The following is a 23,918-nucleotide window of genomic DNA, read 5'->3' as shown; positions in this document are numbered from 1 at the left end:
ATCTTTGTATTCTCATACAAGTGAGAAAGGGTGTGTGCATATAATAGTTGCAAGAGTAGTAGGTTGTCTGGATCACTGCATCCAACTAACTGAGTCGAACATAATTTAATAATTATATATAATTTAATCTATGATAACTAGCCATTTGTTCAATTTGTATTGCTATAATTTGAGTATAGATTGCGTAGTGTCCAAAGATTGTTTTCCGAGAACTAAGAAGAGACCTAGTTGAAGTGCAGGTGAGGGCAAGACTCAAAACCTAGATCCTTGATGCTGACCCTCAAAGACTTCGCCAAGTATATTAGTTGGCACACTCCAATGTCTCATAGATTGTTGTCCCCTTTTTTTATGAAAAACATGGCAGGGAGGAAAATGTTATAAGTTTGACAGCAAATGTTATAGGTTTGAAATATTCTGATTGGTCTACATTGGAATATATAATTATGATCATCTATCAAATACCTTCCTTTGAGTGTTCAAATCACATCAGTGTTCCTCTCATGTGTATTATGAGTGCCAAGTTCTAGTTCTTCTAAGTCTAAATCACCATGAGGAACCAAGAAATAATGAAGATATATAACCACACTTGAAGAAAATATAAAAACTTTAACTAATATATATATTTTTTGGTTTCAGTTGGTTTAGCTGATAAAATCATAGACAACAATGAACCATCCCACCTTCTTTCCATACGAGGAAGAATGGTAAGTTCTCGATTTATCCTGCATGAAATGAAAGAAGATAACTTAGTTTTTGATACCAATCACAGAAACTAAATTGCAAATAGCAGATTGAGCTCTGAAAGATGCTGTATCTTGTGCTTTAATTTGCAGCAACAGTCATCAAACTATAAGTCAGGGTCCTGTTAATTTTGCAATCCATCAAGGTTCTCATAAATGAAGGAAATGCATGATCTCAAAAATAAACAGTTAAAATATCAGTCTTCCAAGTGTCTATCGAGCAAACAGCATAAGAAGGTTAGATTGACGAGCTTAAACAATTAAATTGGATATCAGTGATAATGCACGGCGACTTGCATGGTTTGCCACAATTCGAGGCAGCTAAAGTACTGTTGCCTGTAATCCATACTGGAGATCTGTTCAACTTTGTTTACTTCAAGTCTTCTGCAAAAAATTAGACCACAAATAGCCCCTATCAACCATTGGATGCCACCTCTACACAGCCCAGAAGGCAACCAAAACAAAACAAAAAAATTATGGCATAACAACTTCAGTTGGCTGTTTCCTTTGGTTTTAAAGTAGTTCAATACTACGAAGTAGTCATACATAGGTGGGTGTTGGTTTTTAATCTTGAGAACCTGCTCACGGTTGTCCCGCAAATGCTTCTTCTTCTCACATGTGTAAATGTAATCCATCTCTTTCTCACCTTCCCCAACCGACCCCATTTACCCATTACTTTTCTACCCACATGATCCCTTGCTCGCTTTCTTCCTTTACTCTCTCCAGTAACCTTTTTTTTTTAAATAAAAAAGAATAGGAATGATGTCAGCTATTTTTAATTTTCTGTACCGCTCTGATTTGCCAACTTTGGGCTTTTCTTGTTTTTCTTTCTTCTTGGTATTCATTCAGTTCTGGCACAAAACATTACAATATTTTCTTTTGTAGGAGAAAGACACAATGCATTATTTACAGGAGCTAAGAATGCTTCTCATCTGTGATTTTTGTAGGGGCTTGAATAGCAGCATGTTATCCTCTCCCTCCCTCCCTCCCTCCCTTTTGCTGAAGCAGATGTATCATACATATTGGATACAAATACACCCAACAAACTCAAAAAATAACAAGCTCAGGAATGCACCGGATAATCCCCTCTCCCCTAGCCACAGGTCTTCCAAAAATGATTAGCCACATACGAGGCTACCCAATCTGCTGCTCCGTTGGTCTTACGATACACGTGCTTCGCCTGCACGGCCATCCCACCACTGATCATAGCCTACCATGAGCAGCGGGTGGCGCACGCCCAACCCCATGTTATCCTTTTTGGTGTGAAACCACAACACAGGTATCCAATGCCATCTGGTGGGCTCTAGGAATCTTAGCACCTGGAGGAATGTTTAGGAGTCTTTCTTTCTACAGGTGCTTTTGCCATGGAACTTGTCCAGTATTAGGATGAGGTTAGCCACACTTGTGTGGAAGTTGAATGGCTCTGATTAATGCTACTTTATAGTGCTCCAAATGTGAGGGACTCACATGTATAATGGGAGGTCTTTTGAAAGGTGTAAATTTATAGTCCATTGGCGAAAAAGCTGAATGGCCCAAAGGAGATTGACATAAGCGATAACCCCCCAAGCCTTTTTATTAAGAGCGCCGGCTTTGCAATCATGGATGGCCGCGTGGCACTTTGATATGGCCTCTGACGTTGTTAGTAGTGGGCAATGGCGACACCATTGGACCACCTACAACCCGAGAATCAAGTGGTTTTGTTTTTTATAACGCTACAAAATTTACCTCGACAATGGTGGAGGATTTTATATTTTTAAGTTTTTCACTTGTTCAGCGCAAACCACTTCCCTGGGATAGTTGCAATATTCTCTGAATTGTTAAAAATTTTAAATTAATCATTCTTCAAAAATAAATCGATTCGATTAATCTCGACTTTTACATAATTTTTATGATTTATTCACAAGTTAATCATAACGAATTTAAAAAATTTTATGTATTACAAATTAATGATACCACGTATCGCTGCTAGCATTTTTTTTATATTTATTTTTCAATAAATAATTTACAAATATTTTTAAGAAACATCTTGTTTATAATTTTATAATTTTCTATTCTTTATTGTCTGATTATTTTTTGAAATTTTGATGACTTTTTCATTTTTTTTTTCTGATTTTTGAATTATTATATCAAGCCAAATTATTCTCAAACATCAGAGTTGTGACAAAGTTCCTTAGTATGAGTTCTAAGTATTGAAATCTGTGTCTTGAGTCTTGACATTGAAGCGTTGTTGTAAATTGCCGGTTCTATGCTTCCAATTTCTTGCCTAGTGGACCCAGCTATCAGTCAAGAAGCAATGAAATAACAGCATCTAAAATGTAAAATCTACAACCCTAATGAGTGGATGGATCGTCTAAATATGAGAGAGCTGGCAGCTGTTTGTAGCCATTCTTCCATGATCCATGCGTTAATTTTATATGTAGTTGGAGCCGCTAGCTAGATTCCTGATAAAAAAATTTAAAAAATGATAAAAAAACTCTGTAAAACTTATACAACAATATGTATTGTTGCCTCAGCTGTTTGAAAAAGGAGAGATACATTCATCCATCGTTCCAAGGCATAAGCTCTTTGCAACTAGGGTTGTAATTAAGCCCAGTTTGATGAAGCCTAAGTCTGATCAAACTTAGCTTGAAATTATTTTCAACACCAAAGTTCAAGATTGGGCTTGGCCTATTTATTGTCTGATCCAGCATAATTTGAGCTTATTTACAAACCAAGCTGAAAGCCAATCTATGTTAATCGGCTTGATATGCCTAACCCTATTCTCCAGGTCACCGACATTGCATGTGGAATCTCCGCTCCAAAAAGGGGAGTAATTTAAATTAAATTGGAATCAATTCAAGCTAGTGTCAAGCTTGGGCTTACCAAGAATCACGCATGGTTTAAGGTTAGCTCAAGCTTGAATTAAGTTCATCTTAACAAAAGGTGAAATGTCACGTTTGGACTTCATCTTAACAGTTGATTACATTAGAACATCTTAAAACTATCTCAAGTTTTATCAAGCTATGCTTGATCAAGCCAAGTTTATTTTTTGGCTCGCTCGAAATTAATTTCGGGAACGAACCAAGTTTAAACTCGGCTCAATTATATTCAACATGAGCCTATTTGAGTTTATTTCAAACCGTGCTAGAGCTAAGCTTGAGATGCTTGGATCAATCAGACATATCTATCTGCGGCAAAAATTCTAGGGCAGCCCTTGCCTAATTGCCCATACATTGGGGTCTCGAAGGCCTCCAGGATCCAGGCAACCCTGCCTGCGGTTGCGTGGCCACTCACCACTTGGGCTGATCGCAACTCGCCCACAAGGGAGGCCACAAAGGTTTTGACCACAGATTTAACCAAAAAGAAGAAGAAGAGGAGGAGGAGGTTTCAACCATTTTTTGAACCAATTTTTTTTTAAAAAATTTTCTTCTTTTCAGAGAACTACTCTTCTACATAAGGAAAAGGCTAGAGAAGCTGTCCTTCAGACATTTGGCCGAAATGGATATTTGAATCTCACCTTGTTTGTGAACGTAAATAATTGACATCAAAGTCGTATATTTTTCAACGGTAATGCTTTTTCTTCTTTCTTTTTTGTTTTTTTTATTCTCTTGGAAAAGATGCAATATTCATAAAATATTTCAAAAAAAAAAAAAAAACCTCTTGCTTTTGAATCTAAAGCAGAGCTTGGTAATACTCGCTCAAGCTTGAGTCATTGATTGAACAAGCCAACCTCGTCAAGACGACAATTCTTGGTTCTTACAAGCCAAAACCTACACGGGCAGTTGGAGCCTTGCTCATGTCTGACATTTGACAATGAGCCGTTTCAACTTTTAAGCCGAACCCCTCTATTCCATTTATTATGAGTTTATGAGCCAAGCCTAACAGGTTTTCGATACGATGTTGACTCCAAACCAGGCAAGGAGGGAATCGGCGGACTAGGTAATATGCCGTGATTTTGTTTTGTTTCTCGTTTATACAATTTTACAAGCTGATCTTCCTTCCACTAATTGCTTATTTTTGCTTTCTTCCCTCGCATGAAAAAGAATGTCAAATATATCTTCTTTTTTTCCTTTTTGCAGACCAGAAAGTATTCCATTTCTTAATTCAACCGAGTATAGTAGCTAGTCTTAATACTAAAAAGCCTCGGAGCAAAAAATGGGATATATATATATATATATATATATATATATATATATATATATATATATATATATATATATATATATATATATATATATATATATATATATATATGCGCACACACACATATAAAAACACTTAACCCTCCAAGCCTTGATGAACATGGAGTTTAATCCCAGGCCACTTGGTCCAAGTACCATGAACTTTACCAGCTTGATAATATAGCACCAACAAAATATATAATCAAGGATCATCATATAACTTAGATAGTAAGCTTTATTTGTAACTGGTAACTTGGGCTAACCGGCACTGATTCAATTAAGCACCAAACAGTTCAACAAAAGGTAAGTTCAATCAAAATCAGCATAACCTCCCGGCTGTCAAATTGGAGTAGCATCACCATAGCTAACAACGTAAGCAAATAAGGGTATCTATTAAAATTATACAGTTATTGACTTGATGCATGGTACCTCCTAGAGCTGTTAGGTTTCATAGAGCTTTCAGGAAACAGATATCTTACAAAGGAAAAGATCTATTATGGATCTTAAGCCCGTAAAGTGGATAGATTTGATTTATACTACCAACAATTTGATGGTTTCCTGTAATAAAGGAAATTCATGGTAAACCATATGCCATCAGAATGTGCAACGAAGACAATAATGAGGATGCTTAGGGAAATAGATTTATGTTCGAGGTGAAGAATAAGAAGGGAATATCTAAAGATAGCATCGATAGAGGTTGCGAAAAAGGATATAGATAAGTTCGCAGTAAAAGAGGAGGTAGCTTATAAAAGGAGAGATTGGCAGTGATGATGATGACAGCAATGACGACGTGGTGATGGTGGTGATGATCACAATGATGGTGGCAATAAAGCTAACACTAAGTTTAATTGCCTACAGTTATGATTATGTAATTACAGAAATGATAGAATGATTTATTCTGACCTCATGTGCTACTTTACAAAAAATGTAAATAACCAGCGATCAGGGTTTGTTTGACACATTAAACAAGATACGAAGGTACAATATTCGAGTTAATATGTGATGCTCACTTTGAATTCCCATACTAACTACAGAATGGACCACAATGGTCAGGTAACTAAACAATAAACTTAGCCAGCCAAATATTCATATCAAAATCATTTTGAAATTCAACATTGTAATATCATCATAATATAACGACATTACTCATAGTATAACCACATTAAAGAACTGCCACTCATGTTAACATGTGAAAGCAGTGCACAAACAAATAAAGGTTTGAGCCCCAAACATGGTAAGAAAAATAAAAGAAAACTCCATTAAAGAACTGTTTTCAGACATCCTCAAGCTACATTATACCTCCATAAATGCAATACCGCATTGCTAAAAGCATAGAAAATTTACCCATAAAAGTGCGAGGAATGACACCAGGAAAATCCAAATAGTCGTATTGCTACAAGCAATATATAAAATTTATTCCATTCAAAAAATATACAAAATCAATTAACACCATATAAAGGATCTCAAGTATCTGGCAAGCAAAATGTGCACTGAAACTTACATTCTCAATGTGATGATGGTGGTAAAGCATATCGTGCATTGCCTAAACAAAGAAAAATAGAGCACCAGTTAATTGAATATTTGAAACATTGTGTGAATACAAGACAAATAATATAAATCTGAAGAAGGCCCACATGCACAAAAAAGCTAAATAGTTCAGAATGTTGTTTCATTAGTAGAGAAAGGAGGGGAAACATATAGAACAATCTTGCCATAGCAATGGAGATAGAAGTAGAACAGAACACCAATATCGATAACAGGCTGAAACAGAGGATGGTAGTAGAACATGGGATCAGATACATTAGAAATACTACAAGAAGACTCGCAACTTCAGAAGAACTGACATAAAGGAATTTATGTTGATTTAAGCACTTGATTTTCTACTAACATCTTAATATACCAATGGACATTAAACTTTTGTTTGTGCATCAATAAGAAAAATTACATTCCACATATGGATCACTTAAAAGACTGGCGACAGAAATAAACTACATGTGATAAAACAGAAATGAAGAATAAACCAATACGAACACTGTTTGAGTCAATCAAATATAAAAACAAAAGATAGGTAAACTCCCGGTTGGTGTTGAGGTAGGTTCACCTTTGAAGAAACAAACATGACTGCACTACAGATATAGCATAAAACAGAAAATCCAATTTTTACCTTCTTTGTTTAGCCTTTACTTCTGTGTTCTTTTGAGGTCTTAGGAGAGGTTGCCAACATCGGAATAATTAATTGCAGGCTCAAAGTCCATCAGAAGAAAATTTCAAGTTTAAAAGAGCACCAGCAGACAGACCCTAATGGAATTACTTTATTCACAATGAACACCAATCTTCGAATCACATACCAAAATGATGATGACTAAAGGTGGAATTGCAATCCCTATAATTTCAAATTCTAGGTATTAATAACTTATACAACACATAGAATTATTAAAAAAAGCAAACAAAGAAGCTTCATGTCTTTCTTTCAAAGAGGAAGTGGATGGTTTATTTGAGATTAAAAAAGAGTTTTAAAAGGGGAAGTTATATAAGTAAAGTATGCACAAAGTTTAAGACTACTTAACTAGTTAAGATTCCATTTTCTAGCATCTAACAAAAGCATCACCTCATTGATTTTTCTTGCAAGAAATACATTTTCTTGTCTCTAGTGCAAAGCTAGTTATCATTAAAATTGGTATTTCTTTTCAGAAGGACAGTGGAGACTTATTTCCTCTTGCAAAGAAACTAAAACGAGACAGATCTAACTTTTGCATATTTCCATTTAGGAATAATCTACTTGGTATCACAAAATGTACGTGGAATTAAAGTTCCATTATATCAGTTATTTTTCCTGTAAACAGATATAATAAAGACTGCTGGCCCAGCGGCGTGTTTAGCAGTGTACAAGAAGTCTTCATGCATACTTTCTTGTTTCTCCCATTTGGTCAAGCTATCATGGGTGGGATTTTGTGAACGTTTGACAAGAGAATGAATGACGGATCTAGGTTTTCTTTCAAGAATAGGGGTCTGACTCAATTCAGACAAAAGGATCCAACAAAAGTGCTTAGGCCAGTCAACTATTGAAAAATCCTCGATAAGTTGAGTTCAGCATAGATTGGGAGAGGGATATCAATAAAGTAGAATCTTGCTGGCAATGGTTTGTCAAGCAAAAGGCAACATCTTGTTGCTGATGGGTTGGAAAGAAGCTATTTTGTACCGATCCATATGACTTCTTGATTTTGCCCTCAAATGCATCCCTTTAAGAATATCAAGAAATAAGTGCTTATGAGTATGAGGATTTTTTGTCGAACGCCTGCAAGGTTTATAGAGAAATTGTTTCTTTATTAATGTCAAACTGTTCTCCACTTATTTGAACGGTTAAGGTAGACCGAAAAGTTGATTAGGTTTAGACTAGAGAACGGAAACAGTCGGTATCCAATGAAGTTTCAAGTGAGACAACTACCCATGAGATACCAAGATTTCCTCGCCTTTGGGTAAGCGAACCAGGACTAATTGTTTCATCAATTAAAAAGCAAAAAGTTCTTCTTTTCCCCCAAGATTTGAGAAACGAAAGAGTTCGTCACCATTTAAACAACATATACGGATCTCACATAGGAATCTGAAAGCTATACTGCCGATAGAAAGATAAAAACTAATTGCCGAAATCAAGGGTTTGGAAACGCGCCTGAACGTTGAAGCTTTCTTCTACCTTGGTGCAGCGAACCATGATTACATAGAACGCGGCGATCTTTCCCAGCATCCCATCCCAACCTGCAACGAATTCACGCTTCCGTGAGCAACCAAACCCTAATGGGAACGATGGATTGATCGATCGATTCAGACGGATATTTGGATTCAAGAAAAGGGGAAGAAGGGTAAGAAATGTCACCGTGGTTACGAAGAAATCCGGAAGATTTCTCATTCGAGGGCGCAGGTCTCGTCATCGCCTATCGATCCACGCTCAAAACCCTAAAACCGAAACACCATTCTCTCCCACTCCCTCCCTCACTCTCTCGCTCTCGCTTCCCATCTCTCGTCCCGCCGGCTCCTCCCTCGGTCATAAAACAGGCCCGCGTGCCGTCGACGCTGTCCGCCGGTCCGAGCACAGGCGCCGGGAAAGGCTTTAGATGCCGGCCGTAACGGGTTATTAACGGCCCATTGTAGCACCTGCAACGGCTGTTAGTTGCACTTCTCTTAGTAAAATAATATTTTTTTTGCAAAATTCAAATTTTTCTTAAAAAGAGTTTGCACTATCTTAAGAAAAAAAAATCATAGTTAAATTTGAAAACAAATAATCATTATTTTAATGATAACAATTTGAAACATATTTTTAGGGTAAATATAACTATTGCAACCATTATAGTGACGAATAATAATTTTCGTAGGGTTTATTGTCACGAGATAATGATATCATTGAAATGTTAAAATTAAATTAAATTACGAAGTAGTATTGTTTGGACTAATTGATTTCTAAATAAGCTAATCTTTATACCAGGCTAGGTAAAAACTAACCATGAGAGTACGAGTTATGAAATTAACTAATTTAAGTCTATGAACATAGATCTCTTGAATATACTTTTAATCCCTTTGTTTAATTTTCCTTTCTTCAATATATTATGTGCAACATATAAATTATTATTTAAATATCAAAGTTATATATGATGTAAGTGTACATATATGTCATACACAAAATATGTATATCAAAATTGCATAATTATGAAATTAGAGATATAATAACACAAAGAAATTTCTGCTAAATTTGACACCAGTAATATACATTTTTTCCCTAACTTTAAGCTCTTTGAAACTAAATTATAAGTTAATTAATTTGTGGCATAATTATAAATAATTTAATTTTCAACCTTTTTCTAAGTAAATAAAGAAATCAATTGCTGAATATATTATATAATTCCGCTAGTTTTTTAGAATCATTATACTAGTTCAAAGTTTTGTGTGATATGTAGCATTTGAACCATGGAATCATTTATTTTGTATTTGTTTTTATAAAATATAATTATTAATGCGCCAATTGAATATTATAACCATAGTACCATCTAGAACTTGGAAGTTTGAAAGAACACAACTATTCTTGCAATGTAGTAAGAAGTAGATCTCCAAAATAAACAAGTCTTAACTTTTATTATGATTTTGCAGCTTTTATTTTCATGATGATAAATTCTTTCTCTTAATCTTTCTCCTTTGCACACTAAACCTCCTTGACTCTACCCTAAGTTCTTGGTTATCTCATTCAATAGTTACATCATGAGTGGCAATGAGCTTATGATATAGTCTTCCCTTTGGCCAATATCTTTTAAATAGTGTTGGCGTGTTGAGTTATTTATCCATGACCTTTTCTCTCTTTTTAAGAGAGACTAACAAAGATTAGATACAATTATCTCACGCAATGAAATAATCATTATTAATATGCACGTAATTTACCCAAAATTGATATGGCTAGTGATGCATATAAAATGCACAATCAACTGATATTTTTTTCTTCATGTTCGATAATTTATCGAATGATAGTTCACTATCAATAATGGCACAAAAAGAATGCAATACAATTAAGCAGTACCTATTAACTTGCATTTTATTTTCATAATAGAAAGTTTTTTAAGGAATGGGATAAGACAACAAGTTACCCCCCCCCCCCCCCAAAAAAAAAAAAAAAAAAAAAACACAAAAAAAGGTCATCAAAGCAAAGCCAAAATCAATTCAAAAAATGGTTTTTGTTATCTAAAATATTTGCATTATTGGAAAAAAAATCATTGAGGCTTGATTTTATAAGGTAACCATTATAGATTTTGCATGCAAGAAATGAGCTTCAATTAAATATGCTTTTAACTCTCTAGCTGAATGTTTTTTATCATTCAATGAATGGTTTGTTTTTAACTTCTAATGGCCTCTCCTATTCCAAAAGCCATGTAAATTTAAGAATTGAATACATGATTTAAATTAGATATGGGAGATGATAACATCAAGGACAATCAGTTGTCGAAGATAAAAAAAAAAACTATATATGATATGGTATTATATTGGTTCAAGTCCAACATTTTAATTAAAAAATTGAGTTACATTAGCAGTATTTTATTGTTATCAAATGAAGATACAATGATGAATATCTAATCAATTTCTTTTTCCTCTTATTTTTAAATATATAAATTTCATTGAATATAGATTAAATAAAACACATTCTTTATTAACCCCCCCCCTTTGGTCATACAGACATCTTTTAAAAATTTTCTAGAATTCATCCTTTTATGTTTATAAGTTTTATAGATGTTTTATTTGATATTTAAATTTAAATTAAAGAGTCATATTTCCTATAAATATTGATTTTATAATCATTAATTTAATATTATAAATGAAATATAATTAGAATGCTCGTAGTTTTTTAAATGCTCACTTGCATCATCTATTTGTACCTGGAGCACATCTGATACTAACTCTATATTTTTATAAGATAAATAGTATTTGTCATTGTATAAAGTGGTTATATCAAGTATTTTTATAATTACAATATATGTATTTTGCACCATCTTTTTATTGTCTTATATTAACTTTAAAATGGTTAGTTCAAATGTTAACTAATTAGGCAAATATGAAAAGTGTTTGTTTCTTGTCCTTTACAAAAAAATTTAGTATATATGATATGTTAATTATTAGACAATATGCAATACAAAAACATATATCAATTGAACCTATATATACATAGATATATCTACATATTTTTCAAAATGCTTTAGTTCTTATATGTTTCTTATCATCTATAAAAAAAATTAATATATTATATTGATATTACTAACTATCATCTATATCTTCGTTTGATACTCAATATCAATAGGTTTATCTTAAGCATATATTTCATACTCTATCAAAATAAAAATCACATAAATTGGGTTAAATTGATCTGGCTAAGTTTATTTGGCCATTGAGTAGAGTACTATAGCAAGAGTAATCCCGCCCATCTCCTATTTCTATCACCGCATAGTTTGCAATCATATGTAACAATCAGGGATTCGTGTGGTATATGGAGAAGCGGTAGTATCGGCCAAAACCTATGTACGGTTGTTGGAGGATGGGTAGGATAGTGCCTGCTAGAATTCAAGTGTGGTTGTTGAGGGATTCATGTATAGAAGCTGTCCATTCAAGTACGTCATAACCAATCATCAATTTAGATATAGATAAGAGCTTACAAATGATATAAGCAATGACGAAAACAAATAGTCTCCAGCATTTGTTTATTTTAATCAATGTTCCAAAAAAATATTATAAATTATTTATATTTTGAGAGTGTTATATTTGTACTTCATAGTTTGTAACATAAAATATTAGTGTTAAAAGTAATTATAAATTATTTTTATTTTGAGATTTTATATATTTATTTTTTGTATTTCATAGGCAATAGCATAAAACATTAGTGTTGTTAAAATAGAGGATATTAATTATCTTCAATGTATTTTTTATTTTAAATGGTTCAAAATATAAGATATGATTAAAAAATATGAGCTTTACCTTAGCGGAGAAAGTTTGCAAATTCTATAAAATATGATGAATGATTTTCAGTTCTACAAGCTAGTTTACTTGAGACGGTCGAATAGAAGATAACATAAAGCAATTATACTCCTTAAGAGATAATATAACAACGTTTTATAGAATGCACTGAAACTCTTTTAAATGCTCTTATATATATGGTCCCTGAACATAAATAATTTTTTTTTACTAATGTACAATTTTCAAGGTACATTAATGATAAATATCTTATAAGAGTTGGTTTAAGATTCTATGCTTCATTCAATTTTGTACATGTTTGAACAATATAATATTTTTGATTATGGAACAATATAATATTAAAAATTTTAGTTAATATAAATAAAATATAGATATAATACTATTAAAATTGTATGATAATATAAATTTCATAGAAAGGCACGAGTATTAGATCATATAAAGGGAACATACTTTCACAATGGCAATTTTCGGCATGAAAATAAAAACTTCTCAAATTATGTATAATAATATAATGTCAAAATACATGTTTACATATTCTCTAATTTTTGATAAAATACATGACAAACGATAGCATCACTCTATTGTAAATCATCAAAATGAGTTGAAGTATTCATGCTCAGATGAGTTTGCATCATCACATGGAGAATGTGTGTGTCTGCCCTCATATGTGGTGATCACCATACGACAATCCTCTGATAATCGTTCAACTCTTTTCTTCACTCGACAATTGCTATGGGTGCAACGATAATAACTTCTGTCAAGGAAAAAAAGAGAGAGAGAGAAACTTATTACCATAGCAGATTTATAATAACAAAATCAAATTTAAGGTGCCTTCATGACTTTTCTTTTTCTTATTTGATGATCATAAATTATCTTTATAGCTTCATTTGATAGAAACATAAATTGAAACATGTATTATACATACCTTTCATTAACTTTAAAATAAATATTGTGTTCATATTTTACTAATATGCTATTAAAATTTTTGTAGGTTTACCATGTTTTCTTTTTTGTCCATTCTTGGTGTTCTTTATATTTTATTAAAATAGAAAAGTTAAGTAATGTTGTATAAAAGTTAGATTAAGATGTTTCTTATAGATCTCACACCTCAAAACCTAAAAATTTATCCATATTATAGTGATAAATTGTATTACCCATTTTAGCTTCTTTTTTTTTTTCCTTTTTGTGAATATGACTTGGTAAGAGCTATAAGCTATATATATATAAAAAGTTGCATATTGTATATTTTTGTGAATAATATAACTCTTTATCTCTTTTCTAGTCAATAAATCGAAATAACTAATGTATAGATTATCAAAAAAATAATCAACAAGATGCAACTATGGAATGAATCGAGGAAAGAGAAGCCATGCATATACGTATATATGTAGAAAGAACAATTTATATGTGCCTTTTATTAGAAATATACTCTCTAGGAATATAGGAAAGATGGGATGCACATGGCACAATATATTATTAGTTTGTTTATCTTTATCACCTGTTTCCCAACCACTATCTACAGTAAGAGATGCCCTTTCATATTTTCTTATAATTTCACACATCAACTTAAATTTTGATACTTGAATGCTCGTAGAGTTTATCAAATTTTTATACCCACCTTATAATTTTTGTAAAATTCATCAAATTTAATTACCATCTCTTCCAAGAATACATTAGTTATTCCAATAACAAAATATAAGATAGTGTGATTGTGATCCTCATCTAATTATGAGGACCAAGTAAGAATTAATATTATCTAAGCAACCAGAGATAAAAGGATCCTCAAGTTGTATGGACGAGTAAACTTAACTGACACATAATTTATCATTATAGATACAATTATTCTTTTCACCAACTAATTAATAAAAACTTATAGTATAGTAATAGGGCATGGTGGAATGATAATAGCATGGTAATTTTTGAAAATGGATGATCCATTTTACTCGATAAATAGTTGTGTTTCAAGTGACTAGTTTTTACATTCATATGCTAAGCCTAAAAGATCCAGCTTCTTAATATGCAAGGATTGGACTTAGTAAGTTGAATGTGTGCTGACAAGCCATGGTGAGAGAGAGTCTCAAGATACCATACATATCGATCCGAATCCAACCATTGGAAGAAACATTAATTCCAGCTCATAAATTGAGAACCATATTGTCCATCATGCAACAGCCGATTAGTGAATGGATAATTGTCTTTAAAAAATGTAAATGGATAAGATTATTACCTTGGTAGAGATAAAGTGACAATGTATGTGGTGAAATATATGAATTGGGGAACAATTAGGTTCAAATTAACAGTCTATACTTTGTTTTCAAAAAGGCAAAAGATAAAGTCTAGACACTAAAAGCTCCTAACAAATAAAACTACTAGGACGTTTCCGATAAGAGCTGACTTTACGATACAAACAAGCAAAGTTCTAAAATTGAAAATTTATTTGTGATACGAGAAATAATTTCTTTATTTCCCCTTTTTATTTAAACAAAACTTTAAAAGAATCTTGCTGTATGCTGAATTAATTTTGTACTTACATAAATCAAAGATTTAAAAAGCAATGCTGAAATGCAATAAAAAAGATAAAGAGACTCTAGTCTGAAAGGAGGCTGCTCCTTTACATCAGAAGTTCGGTTTTGTTGGCTTCTCAGTACTTGGCTTTTGATACTCCAAGTTACTTTTTTATTGGCTTCATAAGATCTCTGGCGATGATTTGAAGGATTCTTGCACCAACTTCACAGTTTTCACACACTTAAAGTTGCACTCGAGTTTACGAGAAACAAACAAAAAGGATCAATGAGCAGGAGACTGAATCAGGAGGGAATGACTGATGCTATCAGTGGCTGAGCACGGCAACGTATAATGTTGCTTAGCACTCATCAAATGGAACAATAATTTATGTACCCCCCAAAAAGAAGGGAACAATAATCTCACCAGATCAGCTTTGTTATTTTGTACAAGAAATCACGAGATAAGCTCAAAGTCTTTGCACTTCCATCTAATAATATAACCTCATTATTTTGCATTTTTTACCATTACTTCGAGAACTTTATTGGCGTTGAAAGAGGTGTTTGGATTGTACCTTGGATGGAGGCTATTCTTCACAACCTTCTGTCCATATTTCCTCCATTTGTAGCCGTCATCTAGGACATCCACGTCGCTTCTAGTTTGGAAGCAGAACCTGGGTTCTCTCATCTTTCTCCTCACCTTCACCTTGCTCTTCTCTGATGATGCGCTCTTCCACCTACTTTAATATATGCATCTTAATCTAATAGAAGTTCCGTGTGTCCAACTGTGTGTGTTCTTTTGGGGGAGGGGGAGACAGGAGGGAGGGAGTGAGGGAGAGGAGGGGGTAGGTATATACCATGAATCAGCACCATCTCTACCAGAGCTATTTTGATCATTGCCAACTTTGGGATCCGAGGTCCCCACCTGATCATTAATTTGGTATAGAGATCCAGATGAAAGAGGTGAAGAAAGCCATGCATGCCAAAAGAAGTGCAGCTACTTTTCTGATATTCTAAAACTTCTACTCATAGATGTATATATGCATACCTCCTCGTTGCTCCAAGGCTTGGAAGCAGGCTTCTCGCTGTTGACGGCGGTGGGGTTATCAAAGGGAAGACCGGCGGTCGAAGGCGGAAACGAGATGCCATGTGATGGCACCATGAAGCCTAAACCTTGGAGGTTCTCTTCTGCTTGCCCAAATTCCATTTGATGCATGGTAAGGGGGCTTGAGAGAGGAGGGACCTCCAGAACATAAGAGCGTGAAGCACCAACTCCTCGGTTTCCTTCCATTAGTAATGGCCGATCTATATGGCTCTTCTACACCTTTCCTTTACTTTCTTCTTCTTTTCTTCTAATCACTCCACCGCAACCTGTTGCAAACCCATAAAGCATATTTGAAAGGCATCTAAGGTGCGCAGTAACGGAGGGGGTGAGATTTGTGGTGCCTTGCACGGCACTTGTCGACCGGTAAAAGCCGGTTGAAGGTTGAGCTGCACAATATTCCCTGTTCTCTGTGGTCGTCATTCGGAGAAAGACATATATATGGACAGTGGCAGCAGTTATTTCTTTCCAGTTTACATCTTACGTGTATTAACGTTACAGAAGTTATTATATTCAGATAGGTTTTGTCATATCGCTAATGCCTAAGATGTGCATGATTTTGTGAAAATGGTGGATGATACAAATATCTGAACTACAATTAACCTGAAGTTAAATCTTGGTTTTTGCTATCTCCAATCATTAATGTCGGCAATGGGTTTTGTTTTGGTGTTTTACGCTTTGAGCTCTTAGGTTAACTGCACAGAGAGGGAAGGAGTTCAAAGAGGAAAAGTTTCTGTCCGGAATGATGGAATCCAATTTTCTTCCATCTAAAAATCACAACCAGCTTTGTCTTATTCAATCATTAAAAACTAACGTACACTGGAACTGAACTCCATATGCATGCTGCCTCTACATGCACTAAAGCGGATCGTTTCAGATGCGAGCACCCCACGACTAAGGGAAGTTCTATTTTAATGGTTATAATGAACGCTCTGATAAAAGGCATTCCTTCGCTTACCCTATAACTGCTGTAGATGTATCGATATATATCATTCGTGCTTGTTATGGCTGGAAAAGAGATTTAATAAGATAATATCCAGTTCTAATGTAGAGTTGGACATTTCAGATGAAAAGAGTAATCGACAAATTACATGGTCACAAAAAAATCATTGCAAGACTTTTGTTTCATTATATAAAGAATCGCATAAAGGTCATGTTATGGTGTTCCTCATTGCCCCAGAAAGCCCTTTTTCTCCTAATCCAAGAATTCTAGAAAGTATTTGCTCCATTGCTACCTAAGTTACCATGTAACAACGGTTAAGCATGGTTGTTGCTGCCTTTATTCTTGCACGCACTATTGAGCTGTAAATTTTCTCGTCAACAATGAGAAGAAAAATAGAGAGCAGATCTTGTCAGCCATTGCGCTTGTTCTCTTTCACTTTTACTGCAGTTGTTGCTTTCATTGTCATCGTCATTGTCGTTGCCATTATTACCTACACCAGTATCATTATCCATTGCACTTAGAATTCCTCTGAAGAATGAGTGCTGGGAGGGGGGGTCCATCTGCTTCTGAATATACCTATCCTTGTTCCCCGAAATCATGAGCCCTTCGAATCATTCCAGATCGTCTTCCAATCGATGCTTCTCCCCACTCGACCACCCTGCAGAGGAGGCTATCATGACATCCATTTCTTTGAACCTCTCCCTTTCCACTCACTCTCTCACCTAGACCTTCCACCGTCTAGACCCCAAGGTGAAACCACCCTTTCCAAAAAACAGGCTTCTGATATTAATTATGTGCCGTTCCTTGTGTTCGCTTCTTAATTGGCAACTTCTCAGTTTCTAAACCTTTATGCAGACCTTTATCTTGGAAGGGACCTTAAATGCGATTGGGGCATAGATATATAGCTTGATAAGAACTTGTATTGCAGTCCATGCCTCACTGATGGTCTTCCGAGGATCTTTTATGCATCCCTTTTGGATAACAAGGAATCATAAAGTAGATATGGTTGCTCCTATAATATTAGAAGAAGGTTTAGGCAGGTTATCACCTTTACAAGTGGGTTCTCTTTGCTGAAGTTTCCATCTCTGATGCCATGAAGAAAGTCTAAAGCTTGCTTGCTTTGCAGTACGTCTGCATTAAGGTTACTACATGCTTTTATATGAGAGAATAGGACAACACGGGGAGTGATTAAAAAAAATACATGAAGAAGTGCAGGTTGTTGCTATGAAAAAGCTTGTATTTTAGTCACAAGCATCGGCGCATTTCAGCAGGAAGAACGACATTCAGTTAAGTTCCTGTGATTGGAAAGCACTTTCTTATTAATTTTCTAGGGATAACTATTATGTAATTTTTATCCAAGATAACAATTGTAGGAGTCAATAGTTGATGAGTTTAAGGAATAGAGAGGTTAAAGAGTTTTTTTCTTTTCTTTTCTTATCTTTTTTCCTGAAAGAAACTCCATCCAGTGGGAATTTTTTATTAAAATTCTAAAGGAAATCAGACAATGGAATCCAGCGATTACCTGAATTTGAGACATCATAACAAGATTGTGGTCTCATATAAACTTGAGGTCTGACACTGCTCCCTCAACTTATATATAACTGCTAGTCTACTCACTTCTCAACTTCTTGAGTATAAATGAGCAATATAACACTCCTGATAATAAAAGCTATGAGCAAGTATAGTTACTCTACCCTTCAAGTACTCCCTGGATTGGCCGGTAGAACACATGCATCTTTGTATATATAATCACAACGTTACACATTACTATGCACCAAAGAGAGCTCCAAAAGAGTTTGTTCAAATTGTTTGAGAGCTTCTATAGTGGCATAATTTGATCTGGTAGAGCTCGATGTATATATCTTGAGAATTTAGTATAATTATTTTGAGCCAATCACCCAAGCAAGATAGTTATTTTCTTATTACTATTTATTTTACGGCCATGGTCACCTTTCTAATTCAATGAAATCATAGTAGTCTCAGTGGCACGCATGAAAAGTTTAACCAAGAATCTTAAACGTAGCTACACTGGGTCCCCCTTCATCGGGAAAATAAAAAGAATTCACTTTTGGGGTCACATAGATGCATGGTTACTGTGTGTATATGTATATAATTTTTGCCACTTGTGTGAGAATTGACTAACGAGAGGAGGAAGGGAGATCAATAAGTTGTGATCCAAGATATTTGAATATTGAAATAGGCATTTTGCAAAAACAACCTATTCTATTTTCTCTTTTTTAGAGTTTTCGGATGATTTTTATTCATTTTGCTGGATTTGTCCAGCTAGATTATTTTCGGACATCTTGAATCCTAGATTTGTGAATGCATGTCTAAATTGAGCTAAATGTGAATATTTGCTATAGTGAGTATGCATATTTTTAGTTCCCCAAAAATGAAAATTTGTAGACGCACTCAATTTTTATTTTTGATTTATTTGTAAGAGTTGCTTCATTCTGCACACTCCAGACATTTCTGCCCCTAATTTCACATATACACCCCATCTTGTGTATACATCGTATACTCAATTCAAGCATGCGCATTTAGTTTTGAGATCATTTGCATTATTTTTCTTTAAGAAAAGTACTGGAATAGCATCATCTGAAAATACCAAACCATTCAGGTTTAAAAAAAAAGAATTTAAATGGGTCATTTGGCAAAAATCCCTTCTCAAAAATCTTTGTATAAATTTGCATCAAGAAAATCTTGATATATTGATTAAAAGGGCTTCAATAATGTGTTCTACTTCCCCTACCCCCTTCTTGACCCAATTAATATGAAGGAATATGGAGGATATCATTAGCATGCGGTAGTTGAGCAAGCACTATGGAAGAGGGCATTGGTGGCGTCATGGAAGGGAGAAAATATACCCTACACCACATTCACCATGTCGGTGTAGCACCATGCCAATCACATGTGGCATGCAGTGTAGCTTATAATTTCCCCTCATCTCCTCATGGCCGGATGAATGAGGCCTGCACCGCATACACTAAGATGATTGACATGGTGCACAGCCATATTAGTATATGTGATGCAGAATATAATATTTTTATTGAAGGAGTTCATAAGAAAACAAGTCTGGATTTCAATATTCTAGATTAAAGAAATGGCAAAATGGTCATTCAATGGATTAGGGGGATTGTTATCCCTCATTGTCTCTATCCATCAAGTTGCAATGGATTCTCTGAGCGAATAGTAGATTTTTCTCACCAACTATGGTCAATCACTTTTCTAGGTAGGTAATTCAAGTGACAAGAAATAGTGTTTGAAACCAAAATAATATCTTGAACAACATAAATTCCAATATCGAAGATCTCTCATGATGACAGATGCGAATGGTATATTCTGACATTTTTTACTTTCAAAAAAAAAAATCAACTTCCTTAATAGCATTATCATGTAAAGTAATTATATACGAAACAAAAGAAATTACATGCATAAACACACCAACAGACCACATCAAACAGCTAATATATGATAATTATCAAGAAAAATCCTTTAATTTTCAGTTCCTAGGCCTTTATTAATAAGGAAAAAAAAGGTAGACCTACATATAAAATATTATGATCAAATAATAAATACAACTACAAACATGAATTAAATGGATAATTTATAATAAAAATAGGATCTATGATGTTTTAGGTCATGAGCATTCTGGAGATGTGGAGATGAGATGGCATCTTTCGGTCAGGGGGATAAAGTGGGCGGCAACATGGGGAAGACATGCATCTGCTATTAAGCCCACGGCCTTGCTGTCAGGCCTGCTGAATTCCATGGGGGTAATCATGGCCAAAGCCCCACTATCTGCATCCCGTGTCTCATGATGCCATGGGTCGGTGCTTTTAGGTATCCCTCTCTTACGTGGACCCCGCGGTTCACATTGTTTGTCTCATGCGTTCTGACACCTTCGCCGTGTCAACTCGAGACTTGGGCCTCATGGGCCCCACAAATTGGGGATGGGGCATGGACCCGTGAAAACAGCTTTGTACCTTCAAATTTTATTCAAATTTAACATCTCGACAAAAAGAAAGGATGTTACAGTTGTGACTTCCCAAAAATTTTAGGGAAGCCTATGATGCTTGTATTGGCTGTGCATTGAATTGAATAGTTTTAAATATTTATATAAAATTTAAAAAATTAAAAAAAAAATGAGATGCTGAGATAAATGATATTAGAGCGGGTCATATCCATGATTTAGATAGACTAGGTGATGCTGCAACATAGGCCTATTAAAACTAACTACGGATCGATCGTGGTATTTATGATTAAATTTGTATGGATTTGAACTCTTAGCCTCGCAAAGATGCCAGGGTTTAAACTGGAAAAGTATGTAAAAATTTGTGCGGATGTACATTTAATCTAATATTATCTATACACTGAATAGATCTTAGGTACTTATATAAGATCAAAGAATCTAAATAATATCTTCTGGCTAGTTTTTTTTTTGATAAGGTTCTGGGTTTGTGACAACCCCTTTTTTGTTTATTTTTTTAGGTATTATATCATACATTGCATGAGAATCAAAAAATAAAATATTCAAAAATTGAACAAAAAGATATGTTACAGGGTACGACAATATATTTTTAGTATGATTACTGACCATATAAGTTTCCATTCGATTAGTTGCACAGTTATCTCTTCCGTATATGTGTGTCGTCTCAAAAGAAAGCAAGGTATTTAGTTTAGACATTTAATCTTAGACAGCAAATGTGGATGACCGGGCGACATTTGCTCCTCGGAATACAACTAGCTTAGAGACGTATTTGGCCTTGTATTAACCCTAAGTAACATATTTGTATGCTGATAATGTGAAAAAAATTATATGTTGACAATCTGTTTCTTGATTTTTCTTTTTATTTGTCTGCATTAAACCTCGCAACAAAATTCCGAAATAAGTAGCCGAAAGCAGAGGAGTGACATGCTCGAACTCGAACCCTTGACCTCTTGCCTAGAGGGTGAGATCGTCTCATTGAAGCTACCACTCATTGATCTTCTTAATGCTTTACTTCCTAACTATAATTGACTAGTGTTGATTATGTCAAATGCATCTATGAGAGTACTTATGGATGGCTGTTAAACAAAAGCTATGTTGCATTAGTATTATGCTAGGACATAATACTTATGTCGGATGCCTTGTAATGACATGGTCCTTGAGATTCCTCTTCCTTTTTGCATTTTTTTCTTTCTTCCATAATTGTTATTTAGGACTCTAAAAACTTCACCCTTGGAGTTTGTTTGTCACATGATCAACTTCAACAGTTTTCATTATATATAACAAAGTAGATAAGTAGTAGATTTCTAAAATTTTTGATATAAAATTTATGTTGAAGATATACTATAATATACAACAGAAACACTTGGAGTTGGGCACAAGAAGCTGGAAGGAAGTCTGTAGATAATACTAATTACTGGAGAAAATCTTGAAAGATTAGTACAAAAATCTCATGAACTCCCCAAGAAAAAAAAAAGCCTCATTTTTGTAATAAAAAATATGTGCATAGCACTTGCATAATACTAATACAGAAAAATAAAATCACAAAAGAATCTTTGCTGCTTCTGGTTCTGGTTGCACATGATCCAACTCCAAGTATTTTATATTGATTCTTCATGTTTGCTAATCCATCTTGAGATGCATGCAATGTAATTGAGCCAAATTTGGGGGCATCAACTATTATTTTAAATATATTATTTCTGCAAGAAGCAACTAGAGTTGGCAAGCATCCTTAATATGTCCTCAATATCATGCCGGTAATTAGGTCTGAAGTTTAGTGCTTAAACTTTTAGGTTGGGTTGAGTTTCAACATGTATATCAAGTTCTATTTCCATAATAAAAAAATTAAAGTTGTTAGAAATTGTTATACCTGTTAAAGTTCGTTCTAAAAGCTTAAACCAATAGATAGATGGGTTCATGAGTATGTAAGCACTGCATGCAATGGAACCTAGAGAGGAATGATATGTGGATTGGAAGTGAGATTGTGTGGAGCATCGGCCAGCAAATGGGTTTGTGTGCTTTGATACTAGCTACTCTAAATTTCAACCTAAGAAAGCTAAAAGTTAGCAGGTGCACGAGCTTATGAGTATATAAGCACCACTAAGATCTCTTCTTTATCTAAGCATTATTACACGTCTCAACACTAACTAATCTTAGGCCCCATTTGGGAGAGCTTTTGGAAGACCAAAAAGCACTTTCTAGCCTTTCAAAAGTACTTTTAGATAAAATAAGGATGTTTGGTAAAAATTTCGAAAAACTATTTTAGCTTTTCCAGAAAGCTAAAAACAACTTTTTGGAAGAAGCTTCATTTTAGAGCTTTCCGGCAAATCACTTTTAGGCCCCGTGGGAAAGTTTTTTTTTGACCAAAATACTCGTGATAAAATATAATAATTACACAAAATATCTCTTTATAATTCTGAAAATCTGCACGAGGATGAAAAATTAATTTACACTAATAATTATAATGTTTTATACCTTTATTATTGTATTATACTATTAATATAATATTATATTACATTATATCATAATACATTAATATGTTATGTTAAATAATTTAATATTATGTTATATTATGAAAATTTAATTTACACTAATAATTATAGTATTTTATACATTTATTATTGTATTATACTATAAATATAATATTATATTACATTATATCATAATAAATTGATATATTGTGTTAAATAATTTAATATTATATTAAATTATTATGGTATAGTATACAATATTATATTACTATATTATAATAATATTATATTATATTATATTATAGTAATATTATATTATATTATATATTTATATATAAATATATATTATATTTTATTATGCTCTGTTGTATAATACTATGCAATATCCTTTATGATTATTTCATCATACCAAAATATTTTCTTTTTTTTTTACCAAATACATGTTAAAGTGCCACAACACTTTAAAAATATAGTTACCAAAAAACAAATAATTTTTTATAAAAGCTCTATTTCCAAAAG

General features: G+C 33.8%; 2 protein-coding genes across 4 annotated transcripts; both read right to left on the bottom strand.

The window, feature by feature from the left end:
- Positions 1 to 454: 454 nt before the first annotated feature.
- LOC103710796 (dol-P-Man:Man(7)GlcNAc(2)-PP-Dol alpha-1,6-mannosyltransferase-like) lies at positions 455 to 9,045 on the bottom strand. Of its 2 annotated transcripts, none has more exons than XM_089929737.1 (4): positions 8,772 to 9,045; positions 8,568 to 8,653; positions 6,402 to 6,443; positions 455 to 722 (listed from the first exon to the last, which is right to left on the bottom strand). In XM_089929737.1, exons 1-4 carry the CDS (start codon positions 8,824 to 8,826, stop codon positions 642 to 644), a joined length of 264 nt encoding a protein of 87 aa, XP_089785863.1. In that variant the 5' UTR covers positions 8,827 to 9,045; the 3' UTR covers positions 455 to 641. The 2 variants fall into 2 exon arrangements, with proteins under 2 accessions (XP_089785863.1, XP_088574873.2); XM_088718747.2 differs by lacking the exon at positions 455 to 722 and adding an exon at positions 6,133 to 6,293 and having other exon boundaries at positions 8,772 to 9,044.
- A 3,773-nt stretch (positions 9,046 to 12,818) lies between these two features.
- On the bottom strand, positions 12,819 to 16,276 carry WRKY12 (WRKY family transcription factor). 2 transcript variants are annotated; one of them, XM_008796692.5, is made up of 4 exons: positions 15,944 to 16,276; positions 15,753 to 15,820; positions 15,471 to 15,635; positions 12,819 to 13,148 (listed from the first exon to the last, which is right to left on the bottom strand). In XM_008796692.5, the coding sequence occupies exons 1-4, from the start codon at positions 16,184 to 16,186 to the stop codon at positions 12,986 to 12,988; spliced, it is 639 nt and encodes a 212-aa protein (XP_008794914.4). In that variant the 5' UTR covers positions 16,187 to 16,276; the 3' UTR covers positions 12,819 to 12,985. The 2 variants fall into 2 exon arrangements, with proteins under 2 accessions (XP_008794914.4, XP_008794915.4); XM_008796693.5 differs by having other exon boundaries at positions 12,822 to 13,148; positions 15,471 to 15,632.
- Positions 16,277 to 23,918: the final 7,642 nt, after the last annotated feature.

This window comes from Phoenix dactylifera, chromosome 3 (genome assembly GCF_051530095.1).
Source record: "Phoenix dactylifera cultivar Ajwa chromosome 3, Ajwa_hap1_PhDact_Kaust_v1.1, whole genome shotgun sequence".
NCBI classification, from domain to species: domain Eukaryota; kingdom Viridiplantae; phylum Streptophyta; class Magnoliopsida; order Arecales; family Arecaceae; genus Phoenix; species Phoenix dactylifera.
Note: the sequence above shows the minus strand (reverse complement) of the source record. Positions and strands in the feature narration are given on the sequence as shown.